Source organism: Lepisma saccharinum, chromosome 16 (assembly GCF_977018435.1).
Source record: "Lepisma saccharinum chromosome 16, izLepSacc3.1, whole genome shotgun sequence".
NCBI lineage: Eukaryota > Metazoa > Arthropoda > Insecta > Zygentoma > Lepismatidae > Lepisma > Lepisma saccharinum.
This window is the reverse complement of record NC_139244.1, coordinates 16602009-16620818: the sequence shown is the minus strand read 5'-3', so window position 1 is coordinate 16620818 and position 18810 is coordinate 16602009. Positions and strand designations below refer to the sequence as shown.

General features: G+C 38.9%; 1 protein-coding gene across 3 annotated transcripts in view; it reads left to right on the top strand.

The window, feature by feature from the left end:
• Positions 1-14929, top strand: part of LOC146000284 (N-acetylated-alpha-linked acidic dipeptidase 2-like) — a 123973-nt gene extending 109044 nt beyond the window's left edge. For all 3 annotated transcript variants that reach the window (XM_083137773.1, XM_083137771.1, XM_083137772.1), the window contains exons 10-16: positions 191-337; positions 2224-2392; positions 6456-6546; positions 9765-10011; positions 12035-12116; positions 12603-12695; positions 14310-14929. In XM_083137773.1, coding sequence (XP_082993899.1) covers positions 191-337; positions 2224-2392; positions 6456-6546; positions 9765-10011; positions 12035-12116; positions 12603-12695; positions 14310-14508 — 1028 coding nt within the window. In that variant the 3' untranslated portion in view covers positions 14509-14929. The remainder of the gene's footprint in view (positions 1-190; positions 338-2223; positions 2393-6455; positions 6547-9764; positions 10012-12034; positions 12117-12602; positions 12696-14309) is intronic.
• Positions 14930-18810: the final 3881 nt, after the last annotated feature.

Genomic DNA, 18810 nt, shown 5'->3' with positions numbered 1-18810 from the left:
AGCTTGAATTCAAGAGGTTCGGTGTCCGATGTAGGCACATGGTAGTTCGGATCCCAATTTAAACTGTAGCTCCAGTCCCGATTAGCCTACATAAAGTGAATCTAAAACAAAACTGAAACGAGATGATGAAGCTGATGGATTTCTGATATAAATATTGAAGAGGGGACGTAATTTTTTATTTATATTTAAGGTTGGAGACCACGACGGAGTTTGGTGCTGTGCAGTTGGGGAGCAGAGGAATACAGCCTCATTGGTTCTGTGGAGTGGGCGGAGGAGATGAAGAAAGTTCTAGAGGCCAGAGCCGTTGCCTATCTCAACATCGACCTGGTCATGGATGGTAAGTGTTTTTTACAGATTTGACTGTACGTAGAGTAACGTACGCACGAAAGAAATGTTTGTGTACTTACTGTGAATTCCTATCCTGTTGAGACCACGTTGTTAGTCATAAGTACATACATATTTCTCTTCATATACAATGGCTGTACTCACCCGGACAGGTGCTAAGCATTTTACGAATAGAGTACACATCGAATAGTATTTGTGGTTCATATTATCGGCGGTTGCGGAACGGCATGGGTTCGATCCCGGGTTCAGTCTCCAGGAATTTTCGGCCTGTGTGTAGGGCCGGTGGCAACCCACCATCGTGAGGAAATTGGGGATCTCCGAGTGAGTGAGCGTAATCCGGTCGCGACGTCCTACAACAGCGGGGGGTTGGTCGGTCTGACCACCCGTCCCCCTAATCTGGCTGCAGATCTCCACGCCCCCCTGGTGGCTCGCGTGGGAGGGAGGCCAGCAGTCGGTCCCTCTCACCCAATGTAACTCCTTTTTACTTCCCGTTCCCCAAATATTCACAGCTGTATGTATAAAAAACATTGGTAACATCTTTCTTTCTGTAAATCATCCATTCGTTTCGTAGATAATTCGAGTGAGGTAACTCCATGGAGCGATTTGTGATGATACCAGATGAGGATATGACTAAACGCACAGCCATGAAATTAGGCGGGGGCAGAAGTTCGCGCTGTCGCCACGTCGGAGCACAACCCCGTATGTTCGAAAGTTTAAGAGAATGAAAGATCTCGTTGTAGAGTTGGTCTTTGTAATCCATGTGATACAAACTGACAGTATTAGCTCAAAAGGTCAGGGATGACATAAAACTGTCCAGGAGAGAGGTCGGTCTGACGCTTGAACTAGGCAACGAAGCCCGGTTGACGTTGCCACGCAGTGCGCGGTAACCAGCGACTTTTGTCCTTCTCTCGCTTTGTTTTCATATGTGGCACCAGCGCAATTCTGTCCAGCCGCCTATTTTCATGGCCGTGCCTTTAGTTGGTGTACTACTCTCTTAAGCTGATAGATGTTCGCCAATAGTTCCCCAGAAAACTATTTAGTAACAGGTTTCCATTAAAGTCAACCTCGCTTGCAGTATCTTTTTTTTTTTTTTACCTGTGTGTTATATATGCTAAAATTGAATATTAATTTCTTAAAATCTAACTTTGATACCAAAAGGAACACAAATCAATAGTATTCTAAGTTAAATTCTAAAATCAAACTGTAAGAAAATTAAGATTTTGACTTAGATAAAGATGAGGAGAAAGTACTAAATTTATTTTCACTACTGGCGTGCATAAGAGTAATAATTGACACTACTTAACGCTAATGCCATGTTTTAACTGGGTTTAATTTGATTATTACTTATTTAAACAATTAAGAATACTTTGTTATTTTGTTTGAATGCTAAAAATAAGTTTTCGGTACTTTTCAATTTCAAATGAACAATGCAAATTTCCAGGAGGAGGGTAGACGAACCGGTTCGACTCCCGCTCTCGAATCCCATGTTCATCTCAAAAGGAGCTCCACTATCGGGCAAAATTTATTTGAAAATGCCACAAAATAAGTAAAAGAGATATTGAAATGTGGTTAAAACATCGAGAATATAACTTCCCATTTGACTTAATTTGGCCTGAAAGCTATAGTTGAAATTTTATATGGAAGAGGAGGGACTTCACGATGATATTATCCCAGGTCCACCACATATACATGTATACATATGGATCTGATAATTTATATCATATGAGATATTATTTGGTGTATCTGATTTAATCTCTGTAGCACTAGTGGTTTCTGAAGCATTGATATGAACGGAGAAGACTTACCATTAGATTTCTTTTCAATCACGCAGTCATCGTGGTTGGACTCATTCCCTTAAATCTCTTTTCTCTATTACAGGCAACTATACCCTGGGTCCTGCGTCTAACCCTCTTATGTATCAGCTGCTCTACGATTCGGCCAAGCGGGTTCCGAACCCAAACCCCGACGAGGTAGCGGAAGGAAGGGCAACTGTTTTCGACACTTGGCTGCATACTTCTCCCTCTAATTACAACTCATCCAAGCCAAAGTAATTATAAATCAGGCCTATATATTATTTTTGTTTTCCTAAGTAATAAGTCCTAAGTTTAAGTTTTCATAAGTAAAGGCAATAAGTAATAAGATATATCGTGTAGATTTTGCTTCAAAGTGAGATTAATTTCACTAGTAGCCGGCCTCCGCGGTGAATAGCACGACGGGTTCGAATCCCGACCTGGGCATGGATGTTCTTTGTGAGCGTCCCTTCATCATATCATCACTCATCCTCATCTTCGCGATTAGCCAAAAGTGGCAGAAAAGTGAAGTAAAATGAACCAAGTCAATCAATCGATAATTTCGTTAGAACTGCTGCAGTTACTTTCGAACTTGCAATGTTTGATTGATTTATTTATTTTTACTTCGCTTTTCTACCGCTTTTGGCAAATCGCAAAGATGAGGATGAGTGATGATAAGTTGAAACTGACGAAAGAACAGGCATATGAACAGCACACAACACAAGTCCCATAGAGGATTGTACTCACTGAGTCCAAACGCCAGAGCCTCGTTAGTCTGTAAAATCCAGTCCAGGATGTAGATACTATGTGGAAGAGAGGTTGAGTTTTGGGTGCGTTCCGAAAGGTTCACCCCTTCAAATGAATAAATCATACTGACTATTAATTGACTAACTTAAATGTAAAACATTGTTCATGAATATACGAGGGATATTTTTTTCTCAACCTTCGACAGGGCATGAAATCAAAACCACAGTGAATAGCAATATGGGTTTATTGACAAATGTTACGTACACGTATCATCTACTTTTCAAGTAATCACCAAGAAGATTCAGACATTTATCCAACACTCTCTGCAAACAAAGGTGCCGCCTGTCTGTTGAGCCACCTCTGCACGGTGCCCCGAAGCTCCTCATTGGTATGAAAGCGCCGTCCTCACAACCACTTCTTCATCACCGGGAAAAGGTGGAAGTGACTCGGATGTAGGGAGGGTGAACAAACACTTCCCAGTGGAATCGTTGAAGAAGGTCTTGGGTTGATGGGTATTGTCATGAAACAAGACAATGCCTGAAGACAGCATGCCTCTCCGTTTGTTGTGGATGGCTCTGCGTAGTCTGTGCAATGTCTCACAGTATGATTGTAGTCGTCGCACTTGGCAGGAGAGTTGATTGTAGCATACATCTCTATACACCCGTCGTTCAGCTTTAACTGAAGCGTTGGCCAGATGTTGGCTTTGGCAGTGGTGGTGGTAGTTGCAGGGGAGACACCAATCACGCTGCGTGACACCTCGCTTTCTAGCGCTTCACGGGCCACCTGGCGGCGCCATCGGAGGTTGAAAAAACATAGTCCTCGTAATTATCTTTAAATAGATTAGGTTTCACTTCATGAAAAAGGTGTTTAATTATCTTTAGTGATTCACACCCAGAAAAGTGAATTGACTTATTTGTTGAATAGGTGCGTCGAGCGCACGGTATTTGGAGCGGACACAGAAGAGAAGCCGTTTATCCAATGCACATATCTGAGTCACCCTAACATATCCAAGGTGCAGGCAAGGAGGAGAATGAAATTTGTAAAGTGGGTTCATTCTTTGCAAAGTATATGTAGTGAGAAAGTGTTGGTTCAGAGTACTTTGTTTTTATATAGTTTTTTTTTTAAATGGAAGTAATTACCACTTACAAAAGTAAACCTAGTCTTCTGCTCGACGGATATCGGTACCGTGTTGGCCGTCAACTGGCGGTGTGTGAAGGAACTGCAACTCAAGTGCAAGGGTTCAGTGAAAATGTCATCGAACAATGATGTTTTGGAATCGACACCTCATTAACAAACCAACACCAAACGTTGCTGAGTTGGAAGTAGAGAAAGTCAAGTATAAGTGCAGGAAAGGAGCCAGAGAGAACTTTTCGACGCCAGTCAACGCCATGTGCAAGCAAAAGTTTAGTAAACTATTCAACAGGGGATACGAATTGTTGACGAAGTTCCTAGATACGAGAACGTGAGAGGCAATCTGTGCTAGAAACGCAGAAAAGCACTAGGAACTACGCAAAATCCGGCCGACAGTTATGAAATTTCTTTCAATGAGGAGATGCTGTGACTACGAGCTTCCTTATGTTCGACATAACTATGGATAGTGGAAATAAATGCTCAAGACATGGAAATCCAAGGCAGGAAGAGGAGAAGCAAGTAACGGACAGACACATACAAGCCATTCTAGAAAAACATGCTGTTATAGATGACGCGTTTACTTGGTTAACGTCCAAGATCTTAAGAGAGCTGCCGCCACGAACGTGGGTGGGGATAAACACGGGCGAGTTGTTTTCGTCCAATCACACTCAACCTTCAGCCAATGGGCGCAGCTGTCCTTCTGCTCGTCTACTCCACGTGGAGTCTCAGTCACATGACTGCGGATACGCTGTTGCCGTACTTTGCAACTTAACGTTAACGTAGCTAGCGTGTCAACTATACTGACGACCTGCTTCGCTGCCTGAGAGCTCTATCGTATGCAGTGGCGGCGATTGGGTACCAAATCTGGGGAAGGGGCACGGACAATTTACTTTCCCTTGGTAGATAAGGTTTAGCATAGCGCGGGAGCAGAAGTAGCAAATAGTGGAGCAAGGGGGGAGGGCAACTGCCCTCCTCGCCCCCCTAATCGCCAACACTGGTTGTATGTGACCAAGTTTGATTGAAAGCCATTAACCTTATGTGACGAGGCTATTGCCGATTGAAAATATATTATTGTGAAAAGTTTTGACGAAGCTGACTGCTGAATTAAAAAGTATTAATTCTAAAAAATCTCAGAAAGCCGTTGCGAGTAGACCAGTGACTCCCAAAGTGGCCCTGGGGCGCCGCGAAATGTTCCAATATTTTTACTGAATTTGAAATATGTGTTTATTTTTTATCTTAAGGCAAGCAACCTAACAACACTAACTGAGCGTTGCAAGTGTTAGATAGGCCTGACTTGGACACCGCAGAAAATCTTTAAACACTAAGGGCGCCGAAAAACGAAAAAGTTTGGGAACCCCTGTAATAGACAACAAACTTTAAACCACCATTTTGTATTAGATTACACATTGTCCAAGTCTGGAAAAAAATGTGAAGGAAGGTGGACATTTAATCATAAAAGGTAGAAAAATATGTGTGCACTCGATATACGGTCGTTTAAAGGTCATTCAGAAAGTGTGCGCTCGATGTATGAAATTTCCTTTGTGCGCTCGATTCACGTACGCTCATCGCATGACACCTATTTGTTTTACGAACTATAAAAATTGGAATAATACCAGTACAAAATATAACTATATTGTAAAACATTCTTAGAAATAATTGCAAGTCGCACAAAAATACTTTTGACATATAATGTGCCGTTTTTAAATCAACTATTTACGATTAGTTTAGTTTCACCATGGAAAGTTTAATCAAAAAGTAAAAATAAGATTTGTTTAAACAAGGTAATTCGACTCTTCTGAATGCCTCAAATTCACAGTTATTTCGTAATTGATTTATCTACATAACACGTGTTAATAAGTATAGTCCAATTGTGTTACGTTTTGTAAAATTTCTCTAAAATAAATTTTAACTTCGATATTTTTCCATGAATTTGAACTATCTTCAAAAGTTTTTGATATATTGTTAATTGACACCTTGTAAATGCAACTGTCAGTATCTTTATTTATTGTAATTATATTGAATTTTATTCTTTATTTATCTCTTGAAAAAATACACACGTGAAGTGGCGTCGAAAGGTTGAGCAATGTAGAAAAGTTTATTGACTACACAAAAAGTACAGTTTTAGTGTTACTATGAATGTGACGCCAAGAATTTAATTTAACTTTTGATCTGCATAGTTTTGAAGAATGGTGATCATTTCAAGTCCTCCAAAGGGCAGTACTGCCACTACATGAATCAGTTGCGCACACGTCATCTGCACATATGCATTTTAATTTTAGCAAGTTACCAATGTAATGTATAACCTTCGTCCTTCTGCTAAGATACAGCATTAAAGAACCTACGGATTTTCGAATATTAAAATGGGTTTTAATACTCAGTCGATCTTCTATAATGTAGTCGCTGTAAATGATTGTGACCTGCACATAATTTTGTCTATTTTAGGATAGAAAACCTTGGAAGCGGCAGTGACTATACGGCCTTTCAACAGAATCTAGGAATTCCTAGCTTAGATTTGATCTACAACTCAAAGGAGGTGAGTTTACTATTATATTTAATTATAGCAACGATAGTAAAACATGGTAGAGATTCATGCTTGTAATTTTGTATGTTAATTTATATTATCTAGTCACCATTTCATTATCTACGTGTCCATAAAGGCATTTGTCGGTCTCTTTTGTCGCAGGGCGGCTGACCGTTACGTGGAAGAACCGGGTTTGATTCGCGGGGTGGGTGATTTCAGGCGGAAATGTTATTCAGCATTGTCCCTGCATGAAGCCGTTGTGGGGTTCACCCAGCCTCTACGGCCTGTTGCAATGTGCAGGGGCAGCTTTCTATACACATAATATCGACCGCCGTGGCAGAATGATCAGCGCAGGGGTCCCGGGTTCGCATTCTGGCCTGCCATCAATTTCTTCGCATCATCATCCATCTTCGTCGTCGCAATGAGTCAAAAGCGGAACAAAAGCGACGCAAAATAACAAAAGTTAAAATATTTTTTTAAAAATCAACCCATATCAGTGAGCGGTAAGCTTTTTTTTTTTCTGTCAGGGCATCAACCTCAAAGGGTTGTTGCGACACGTAGTTTAGTTCTTCTTCCTTTACCTTTTTTTGAATTGTTATTATTTTGCGATTTGACAGAGTACATCCCGGTAATGGTGAATCAGTGAAATAACAAGAAACTACCTTGGATTTACAGCCATTACATATTTAATTTAAAGCAATGTTATATATAATCTATATGTCTCCCCGATGGCGCAGTGGTAGCTTCGTCCCGGGGTCCCGGGTTCGATGCCCGGTGGAGGCACATAGTGGTTCGGATCCCACTTTAAACTGTAGGTCCAGTCCCGATTAGCCTTACTGTGCATAAAGCGGACTTAAAACACCAACTCAATCAATCAATCAATATATAATCTATAAATATCAGAGTTGGTAAATTAGAATTCCCCCAAAAAATATGACTAGTATATCTTTTCGGTCAGTCCACTGTCGCTTCTCACTCATAATTCAAGTTTTTTTTTCCTACAGAAAAATGTACACGAAATTACAAGGAATTTATTGAATTAAAATAAATAAAAATAGCATGAAAATGTTTCCATTTTAATTAACAGCATTTTATGTTTCAAACATGATACAAGGTGTGTTCAATATGTAGCTAGAATTTTGCAATAAAATCTCCCTTAATATGCCCACGAAGACGAAACTTTGCATGCTCATTCTACTTGAGACTCCTGAATTAACAGTGGAAGCCCGCGAAATCCCTGTGCTAACGCCGGAAGCCCCAAACGTCACTACTCATGGTGTGAGTGGGATGGGGATGACTTATCGGAAAATCACTGAGGATGAGGTAATGTACATATTTGTCATCATACACCAGACAAATAAGTATAGAGAGGTGTAAGGGTTGGCCTTTATGGAATGCGTGCAATTGCCAACCTATCGTCCGCAGAGTACACCATGGAAACTGCAGGCTAAGGAGGATCTGGCGACCGGACTCACAGCCAGTACAATGCTCTCTGGGGTTTGTCTTTTCCTGTTCTGACTCTCTCTTCATCCATTTCATCTGATCACTATTCATCCTCATCGTCACGATTAGCCAAACATGGAAGAAAATTGATTTAAAAATAACCAAATTTATCAATCAATAGTATAAGTGTGCACGTTGCAGGCTATTTTGCATTAGTATGTTAATATATAGGAAATTTGATGAAGAAGTTTTCTCGGAATATCAACCAGGTGATTTCCACATATCGTGAAAAAACCTCTTCATCTTTCTTCGTCAGTAATTATTAGGTTTGAATTTATGACAAACGTATCTTGGAACGCATTTGAAAGCTTTATTTTTGTTTAAGAAGCATCACACCTCACTGTTCCTCTTCTTTCTTTCCTGGAAATCTGTTCAAGACTGTCCTTTTTTTTTCTATCAGTGTCAATTCATTTGACGAATATGCTGTCATTAGTGGTTTAAGAATAGGATAGAATCTCTGGTGAATCCTCTGTCTTTAGCAAGATTGATAATGAAAAGACGATGGATTACTGTCCAATCTGTGAATGATAAAAGCAACTTATCTGTTCCATTCGTTTCAGCTGTGAGTGCCATTATACAACAAGATAGCACATAATCTTCAGCAATGAATGTCAAAATAACGAAAGTATGAAATCAGTACGAGGTATTCCCAGGTTAATATTCAACATAAAGTATTGATAGACTAATTTTGGAGGACTGAATTTTTTTTTCAGTCAAGTTATGAATGCGGGTTCATTTCTTGCTCTCTGATTGGCTGTTGGAAAGTTACGGTGCTCTGATTGTGAGAATATCTTATTTCGTATTTTCAGCGCAAATTTGCTGCTTTCTAATCTAACCTAACCTAACCTAACCTAACGTACAACGCAATTAAGATATTCCCACAATCAGAGCACCGTAACTTTCCAACAGCCAATCAGAAAGCAAGAAATGAACCAGCATTCACAAGTTGACTGGAAAATGAAAAAGCGCGCCCTGGCTGTGAGAACAGTCGCTCAAAAGTGATCTTCCGATATCTTGGAAATCTAAATTTTTCTGAACTTGAATACTTAGCAAATGGGTAGTTTAACATTTCATGAATTCAGTCCGTCTCTCTACGGGTGATCCAAATAACTGAACTGAAAGCAATACAAAAGAGGACTTTTTAATGCTTCTACGCCTCCGAAACGATTCGAGTTTGGCAAGTCGAAAGAAGTGTGAACTATCTATAACCCATCTTCTTTATTCGCACATTCATTTTCTTTCCAGACAACAATCGAAATTAATCCTTACCTATCGATTTCTCAGAAACTATTGGACATTCATTGATTTGGTGTATTTTACTTTGCTTTCTTCCACTTTTGGCTAATCGCGAAGATGGGAATGAAGTGTTGCTATGATGAAATTGATGACAGGACACTCACAAAGAATACTCATACCCATGCCGGAATTCGAGACCGGGACCCCTGGAGTGGCAACACACGGTGCTAACCACTCCGCCACGGAGGTCGGCGGTTGTAGAGTAGCATAAATACAAACTACATGCATAATGTGGGAAGTTAGACATTCATGCTTAACCCATGGTAATTTCCTTCCCAATATTAAGAGCATGAAGTTTGTGAATATTTGGACAACATTTTAGAAGCATTTAGCAGTGCTGTTTATTACATAAGGACACAATAAATAAATTACTAACATGTACGGTATATCATCTGAAATAAGACATAAAAATATATTTGTTATATTTACAGATGCCTGGGACATATCCACTGTATCACACACTCTATGAAACCTACCATCTGGTGAGCGACCTTCTGGACAGGGGGTTCTTTTTCCACAAGTCTTTGGCTCAGTTGTGGGGCCTTCTGGCTCTTAAACTGTCGGATGAGGCAATCATTCCTTTCCAACCAAGAGACTATGCAGGGTTCCTGAACAGAAGTGTGGCCAGTATGAACTCGACCATTGGATCGAAGTTGGGCGAGAAGAACATTACTTTGGGTAAGCCGTGTACTTATACATCTTCTCAGATTACCTGAACAGACGAACATATCTAATTCTGAAACGGACATTCCTTCACCTTTCCTTAATCAGAAGACAAAAACTCTCCATATGAGGGGCGGGCCAGAAAGTCTGTTTCCTAGCAAGGCTTGAATCAGCTTCCACAAAATACAGAAAGGAGAGAAATTTGTTCAGATTTCAAAGACAAGTTACTCGTAGGATGTTGAAATATGAATATTTACCTCATTGCCTATGTTGTCTATTTTGTTCGCTATTTGAATATCTAATTGCGATTTGCTTTATTTTTGTGCATTGCCTCTATCTTGTTAGTACGGTATTAATATGTAAGTTGTGAGTATAATTGTATACAGCTATACACTTTTATGTATACAGGGTGTCTCAAAAGTAATAGCGCAAACTGACACAGGTGAAAGTACACGATAATAGAAGCAAAAAAGTCTTAGTAAACATGGGTCTGCAAACGAGCCGTTTTCGAGATAATTGCAAATGTGTGGTTGCAAACAACCACTGGCTTCATTATTTGTAAACGTCGTCCTAGTTGGTAAAATGCTAATAATGTGTGCGAATGTGTGGTTAGAAGCCGTCATTGATTGCATTTTGTAAACACCGAGTGCTTTAATCCTTGCGCGTTCTGGGGTTTTGTTCTTTGTTAACAAAACACAACATTTCCGAGAAGTGGCGTTGTTATCAAATAGGATGGATACAATCAGTACATATATTTAATTGCACATGATTGTTACCAATTCCGAAATGAACCGGAGGTGTTTGAAAGAATTCGAAACTCAATGCAGAATCGCGAACAGTATTGTATCCAGATGCAAGGACGACACTTTGAACACCTCCTTTAGCAGGTACGAGTGTAACATGTAACATACTAACGTTTGTTACAGTAAGTAGAATGTTCACTTGAGATCTCCAATGACTATTCTTACTGTATTATTAGCATTTTACCAACTAGGATGACGTTTAGAAACAATGAAGTCAGTGGCGGCTTGTAACCACACATTCGCAATTATCTCGAAAACGGTTCGTTTGCAGACTCATGTTTACTGATACTTTTTTGCTTTTATTATCGTGTACTTTCACCTGTGTAAGTTTGCGCTATTACTTATGAGACACCCTGTATAGGGTACGAAGCTTCTGCATAGTGTTAGGAAAAAGAAAGAAAGAATTTTGAGTGTAACCTACTGCAAATAGTAACAAATAATACTAAGTTTTTCTCTGATAATAATCTGTTGATCTGCAATGTCTTCGATTGATACAGAACTATCTTCACAATCAATTTTGAACCTTTATTTTCAGTCTAGTACTGGATGCCTGTTCAGATAACTAGAAGTCAAGGAAAAATCTAATCGCCAAGTAGTCCTTGAGTATATATCCAACGCTATAAGTAACATGCAAGATGGAAGTGTTAGTAATGATTTACTGGCAGAAGCCGGCAATTTTTATCTCCACTTAAATAACGATAGTCTATATCTACGCATAGGGAGTGCAGACTATGTAATAAGCGTAGACGACTAATGCATACAAATATCATATCATCCTACGTATACCACATTTTGAATTACGTAGTTGAAGAAGTGTAACAACTAAGTCTACATTTTCCTTTCCTGCCAAGTTACAAACACAGTACTTGAAGAAAATGTGCGTCTTATTCTTTTACCAGTAGTTCGTGATTGAACAAGATAGAGATTTTGACTTTCCTTGAAAACAACAATGTAAACTTATATAGCTATGTATTTTGTATTGTACATTTAATGTGATCTGCTCAAATTATTTAATGATTAAATGTGTAGCAAACTCATTTGTTTATAATCTAAGACTGGCAGAAACTAGTAGTACTCTTTTTCTGACAGTCGGTTTCGACAGATTTCGCTAGGTTCCTATTATAAATACCCCATATTTTGTTAAAATAAACATTTTAGGGATATTTTCCTTATTAATCAGATAGTAGACCATTTTTGTTACATATGGACTTAACAAGACATTTTCTATTTTCCAGATGGATTTGCGGCAGCAGTCGAGGTTTTCCAAAAGGCCACGGACGAATTTTATGCTGTTATTGCAAACATTGATAAAAGCGAGTAAGTGTTAATGTCTTGCTAGGGCATTTGTTCTCCAGTAGGAATAGGGAGATAGACGTGAACGAATGTCTTGAGATAACTTACTTTTTATTTAGATTATTTATAGATTACGCGTATTTAAAAATATATATATTTTTGCTTTAAAGTGTGGACTTAGCTATACAGCATTTCTTACAAGAAAACAAGACCAAATTTACATCTAGAAGCTAAATTTCTAATTCTAATTGATATCTTTTGTGCAAATTTATTGGCAATACATGTGTAATAAAGCCTTAGCGGATAAATTATTTTTTACACTCCCCTTAAGAAATTTGTTGTGGATATCTTTTACAGCTTTCATGTTATTATCAACAAAGTGTGGCTTCTACGACTTTACATTGCTTCATAGTATGAATGTTATTGTAGATTGCACATTTTTGCTATATTTGCTATTTTGGATACATTCCATCTACTTTCACACTTACTATTGTTATAATTATTTTTCAGTGCAATGGCTTTGAGAAGAGTGAATGACCAATTACTTACACTAGATAGAGCCTTTATTATTCCCTGGGGTCTTCCACAGAGAGAGTTTTACAAGTAAGTCATTATGTATTTCATGAATTAATTCAGGTATAGTTATATACATTTATATTTTAGTGTTCAGTGGAGCAGGAACGTGGGGTACATTGTGACTAAATCATTCCTAAAGAGTGGTCAACTTTGTTAAACAGTGGCGGGCGGCGATTGAGTTCGAAAACTAGGGGGGGGGGGGCAAGGTGTAAAAAGGGGAGAAAGGACAGCTTACTTTCCCTTGATACATAAGGTTTAGCATAGTGCAGGAGAAAAGTAGCAACTGCCCCCCTCGCCCCTCTAATAGCCAGCACTGTTGTCAAAATACCCTTTCTACACAGTTCAATGCAGGGTATGAGAAATTTGTTTCTTAATCGAACTACATCAGCAATAATAGTAGTATTTAAATGGTGATATTGGTATATGTAATCTTTTCTGAATTAATCCAATCCACGAGAGTATTTAATTTACTTCAAAAGCAACATAGCAGAGAAGACTTCTATAGATAATCTGCATAACTAATGCTAAGCCGAAGAATAGTCGGACATTATAGTCGCATGGAATGAAAGTGCTGATAAAATGCCTTCTCCTGTAGTGCAGTGTTCGGGATTTGAATTCTGGTCAAGTCAAGGTATGGATGCATGTTTGTCCCATCTTGTATTTCATCATTCATCCTCATCATCATCTTTAACTTTGAGAAATATGTAAAATAATAAAAATAGAAGATATAGTAAAGTTTTGGATCAACGTAAGAACTCCATACTTCACAGGCTCTTTACGTACCGAAATATTATTTTTGACTTATAATTGAAATTATATTTGCATCGTCTAAAAACACCAAACTATACAAAATAAAAATACAATTCTAACCTAAAATTTTCATAAATTTGCCCTAAAACGTTTTAAAAAACTGTCATAACTATAAATTTGTGTTAATAAATAATAAATTATGTTCCCTTCATAGGGTTATGTAAGAATGTAACATAAGAAAACACAAGAGAAACGAAAAGAAGAAATTTGAAAGTATGTAGAACTATTTATTCAAATTCAAATATTAATATCTATTTGCTATATTTTCGCATATTTCTTGTGAGTTCACGTACATTCGTGAAAATTTTCAAATATAAATAAATAACCGACCTCCGAGGCAGAGTGGTTAGTACTGAGCGCTGCTACTCCAGGAGTCGCGGGTTCGAATTCTGAACTGGGCATGTGTGTTCTTTGTGAGTATCCCTACATGAATTGCATCATCATCATTTATCCTCATCTTCGCGATTAGCCAAAAGTGTCAGAAAAGCGAAGGTAAATAATAAAAATCAAATATAAATAATAGCCCTAGTGTCAGCCGACAAGGCCTTGTAGGTACCTAGAGAAGTTTCTTTCTATTGACTTCGATTGACAGAAGGGGAAGAAATCTAATCCGTTTTAGAAACTGGAATTTATAGCATTAGAAAGCAAAAATGTACTAAATATATAATCGAAAATCATCTGTACAAAAAATTATACGAAGTCGTGAAATAGCTTAATAATGAATAATATTAGCCTATTTGGGTGACCTTAACAGTTCAAGTCTGTAATAATGTAACACAAAGTTTTGCGTTTATGTCGTAAAAACCTGAAGAAAGTTGTTTTCCTTTGCAGCCATATAATATTTGCACCAAGCGCGAGTAATGTTTATGCAGGGACTGCGTTTCCCGGACTAGGAGATCTTCTTGCAGGAATCGATTCTTTGCCAGAACCCGACCAATCGAATCGATGGGAAATGGTGAGGAGCCACCTGGCGGAGATAATTTTCTACACAAGAAGTGCGGCCGCCATACTGAGCGACGATGTTCTCTAGTCGTTGCTAAACTTAAGAGCCACTGTGTGTGGGAATTCAACAAATAAGTTGCTGGTGGGTAACACTTGATTACCAAATGAAAATTCAGTTTTCATCAGTCACTATGAATGGAAACATGCCTTCGTTATGTCCACAAAACTATTTTTTAAAATGTTGTTTTATTTTCAACCCAACAGCCTTATCAAGAGTATTGAATTTTTATATTTAAAAAAGGGACAAATTATTATGTGTGTGATTGCGTCACCTGTTTGTTCTTTGGCAAACAAAGGAAAAATGTAAAGTTTTAGTGCGGGCACGAATTGGTCGACCCAATTCGTCGGCGACCAAAAGCTACAATTACCGATCACGTAGCCAATTCGTATTACGTACCGAATTACTTTGAAAGTTTGTGTACGACTGTTAATATTCTTGTATGTATAAAACATTTTTATAACTAACATTAATAGTTTAATTTTGCTTTACTTACCTAATATTTTCTTCTCTGTGCTTGGAAGATGAGTACGTTCAAACATCTCTACGGTTTCCTTCCAACCGATCTGCGTGGCGGAGTGGTTTGCGACGCCAGAGCTCCCGGGTTCGATTTCGAAACTGGGTGTTCTTTGTGAGTGTCCCTTCATCAAGTTAATCATCCTCATCGTCGCGATTAGCCAAAAGTGTAAGAAATCCGACGCTAAATAACAAATATAAAATCAAATTTCCTCCCAGTTCTTCTCTAAGTACTCTATTCTTTACTAGTATCCCAGATGGTTTGTTCTTCTTTTATTTCAGTTGTAAACAATTCCATTCGCAATAGTTTTCAAAATTACCAACTGATATTTTTATGTGACATGTCACACAACGTAAATTATATGACTAAATAATTCCTTAATAACTTACAAAGCTTTTTCTTCAAGGAGATTCATTTTAGTATAGGAACTGCGTATACGTACACAAAAGAGTTTGCCATCACTCATCTGGTAGATCAAGTGGAAATCTCTCTCCAAGGACATAATAATAATAGATTGACAATAAATAAGAGTTTTTAATTAGAAGTTATATTTATTTACTTATAGTAGTTTCAGATGATCATTTAAATGATCATTTTATACCGAAACTGTAACAGCAGCAAAACAACAACAAAGCATAAAAAAAATGCAAGATAACACCGAAAAAAATAACCTAACACATACATTCTTAACGAATTAGTTGTGGGAAGAATGTGTAAACATTTGGAAGCAGGTTATACGTATAAACGTGGAAGCCTATAGAAAAGAGATCATTGTAGAAGGGAAAGTCTTGTAGTGAGATTGTAAACTGGCTTTACTTTACGCTGGTTGTGTGGATACTCCAACTCTTGGGCGACTGGGAGGGAGTCCAAGCGGCCAATTGTTCGAGTGTGCGCGTCAGAGGCGTCTCGTGAACGCATGCGGTGCATGCTGCGCATGCGTCAATTGTGGGAAAAAGGACAGCTTGATCTGCGACGACATTCATGAGCATTTCTACATTCTAATTTCTTCATATAGGAGAAGTATTTGTTTTACACGAGAGCGCTGAACTAAGCTTATATTACATTTCTTGGATCTGAAGTGAAAGAAAGTAATAATTGTTTTCCCACAATTGATGCATGCGTCACTTCAGATCCAAGAAATGTAATATAAGCTTAGTTCAGCGCTCTCGTGTAAAATAAATACTTCTCCTATATGAAGAAATTAGAATGTAGAAATGCTCATGAATGTCGTCGCAGAGCTACCTGTCCTTTTTCCCATAATTGACGCATGCGCAGTATGCACCGCATGCGTTCACGAGACGCCTCTGGTGCGCGTTATTAGTACTGTAGCTGTGTTTGACAGAGGAGTTAGATCGTGCCACAAAGCTGCATACACTTTCCAAAGGTGAAACAGCAGAACAACAGATTTGTGAAAGGCAATACTAAGCTTCTGTTAAGCTCTCTGACCTTGACACACACCACAGACAGCAAGAAACGAACTTGTGGAGCAGAAATCAAGAACTCGGATTAGCCCCTTCTAGTTGGCTGCACTTTTTGACTCGCTTTGACTCTCTTTGCACCGAAGCGTCTAGTTCGTTGATTTCGAGTCAACTAGTATATTTGGTGTCTGCACTACGTTCTGGGTCGGTGTATGTTTTGTGTATGGTCACGTGGTGAGTACTAACTAATCAAATGACCGTTTAAAGCAGCAGACAGGCATTTGTTGAATCTTCTGTAGGCTACTTGAACACCGCTCTCCATCTAGTTGGTTGAACGTCATTTTTTTGCACCACCCTGACACTGGATACACCTGCACTGCACCGAGTGTCAAAAAGTGCAGCCAACTGGTGCGCCTTCAGTACTTCGGCCAGTTAGACAGGTAGGAAAGTGATTGTTTTTTTGTTATTTTTAAGAGCCACGTGAAGCTTCAATGCTTCTACTGCAGCATTAACGGTGAGTACTGCGATATAGTAGGTGCAGTATACTGCAATGCAATGGCTTGCATAAAGTTAAATTCAGGTGACTCATTCGCCTGTGATGAGCCTTTACGATGGTTTCGTGATGTGATGACTTTGTAATCAACGGGTTCCGGGTTCGATCCCCAGAAGGGGACATGGTGGTTCCGACCCTATTGAACCAGTGCCGATTAGCCTATGTAAGCATAAAGTGGACTTATGCTTTGACAAATAAACTTTATAAATAAAAATGAAACGTTAATAAAAATAATTAGCTACCAAGTAATCTGCTAGAAATGATCTCTGTTAACGTCAGAAACAGTGACGGCGCCAGAAGGGGGTGAGTGAGGCCACCCCATACCGTCCCTTGGCAAACAAGCAAATCTAAACAAATAAGTGCTATCTTTGCTCCATTAGTATTTATTGGGCTCGTGACTCTCCGTACACTCGCCAGAAAGAGGAAAATTTTGAACTGTTTACGAAGCCATTGTTAAATATGTGTTATCTGATAGCAAAGTAATGGATGTTTTTCACGTGGTACCATTTAGCACGACAGAACGTCATTGCTGATAGAAATTTTACGTCTCTTATTAGGTTAGGAGTTTGGGTTTTTAAGTCCACTTTATTTACAGATAGGCCAATGGAGACTGGGCCTACAGTTTAAAGTAAGATCTGAATCACTGTCCAATGTGCTTAGGTTAGAAATTGTTAGAATATAAGTTTTTTGTGTGTGTGCATGCGTACAAGGGTTGCTCCGAAAGTAATGCCTCCATTTTTTTTCCGGACAAACCACAGCAGATACAAAATATCACAATACACCATCGAATAAAGCACAGTTTCAGCTGCAAGACACTATTCTTCTATGTAATCACCACCTTTCTCTACACATTTTTGCCAGTGATGAACAAGAGTCTGTATGTCATTCTTGTAAAAATCACCACCAACCGATTTAGTCCACTGTTTAACAGCTGTGATAACGGCATCATCTGTCGAGAAATGTTGCCCACGCAATGCATGTTTCATTGGCCCGAAAAGATGGAAATCTGATGAAGCCGAATCAGGACTGTATGGTGGATGTGGAAGGACAGTCCAGCCAATTTTGGCAATGTGTTCCTTGGTTTCAAACTCGTCCCTTTTTGGTTCTATGTAAGCATTCGCGACACCCACTGCGCACAAACTTTGCGATATTCCAGTTTCCTTAACAGGATTTACAATGCATTGAAGTCAATATTCAGCTCTCTGCACAGTTTCCCGGTCGCTATTCGCCTATTCGAACGGATAAGGTCATCAAGACGCATCTCATTTTCTGGTGTGACAGAACGTAGTCTCTCTTTCAGTTCACTTTCCCCACTGCTGAAACGTGCCATCCACCGCCTCAATGTGCTAACATCCACTATCTGGTCTCCATAAACCTCCAGCAAGCGTCGATAGATTTCAATTGGTGCAACTTTTTCCGCGTGATGGAATTCAATCACACATCCGTTGCTTCAAACGGACATCCAAGTCAGACTTCGTATTTTCGGGATGCCTCTCTGCCGCTATGTGTCGCACAGCAACGAACTACCAGGTATATTTTCAGGATGATTCAGCCTCCACCACTGTATCACCAACTACCACCTACACTGTCACTTGCAGTGAAAAGAAAATTGGAGGCATTACTTTCTGAGCAACCCTCGAATAAGGTACAAGTACTCCAGGATACTAAAAATTAGACGAAAGCTGATCACACGGAATTTCCTTTTCGCCTCCCCTGTAACTAACTGAAATAGATTTATTGGGTGCATAGGCACATTATACCGTCTTGCACCCTTCAATATATACGTGTAAATAACCCATTATCAAAAAATTATAACTTAAACATTTATAACAAGGGATGTAAAA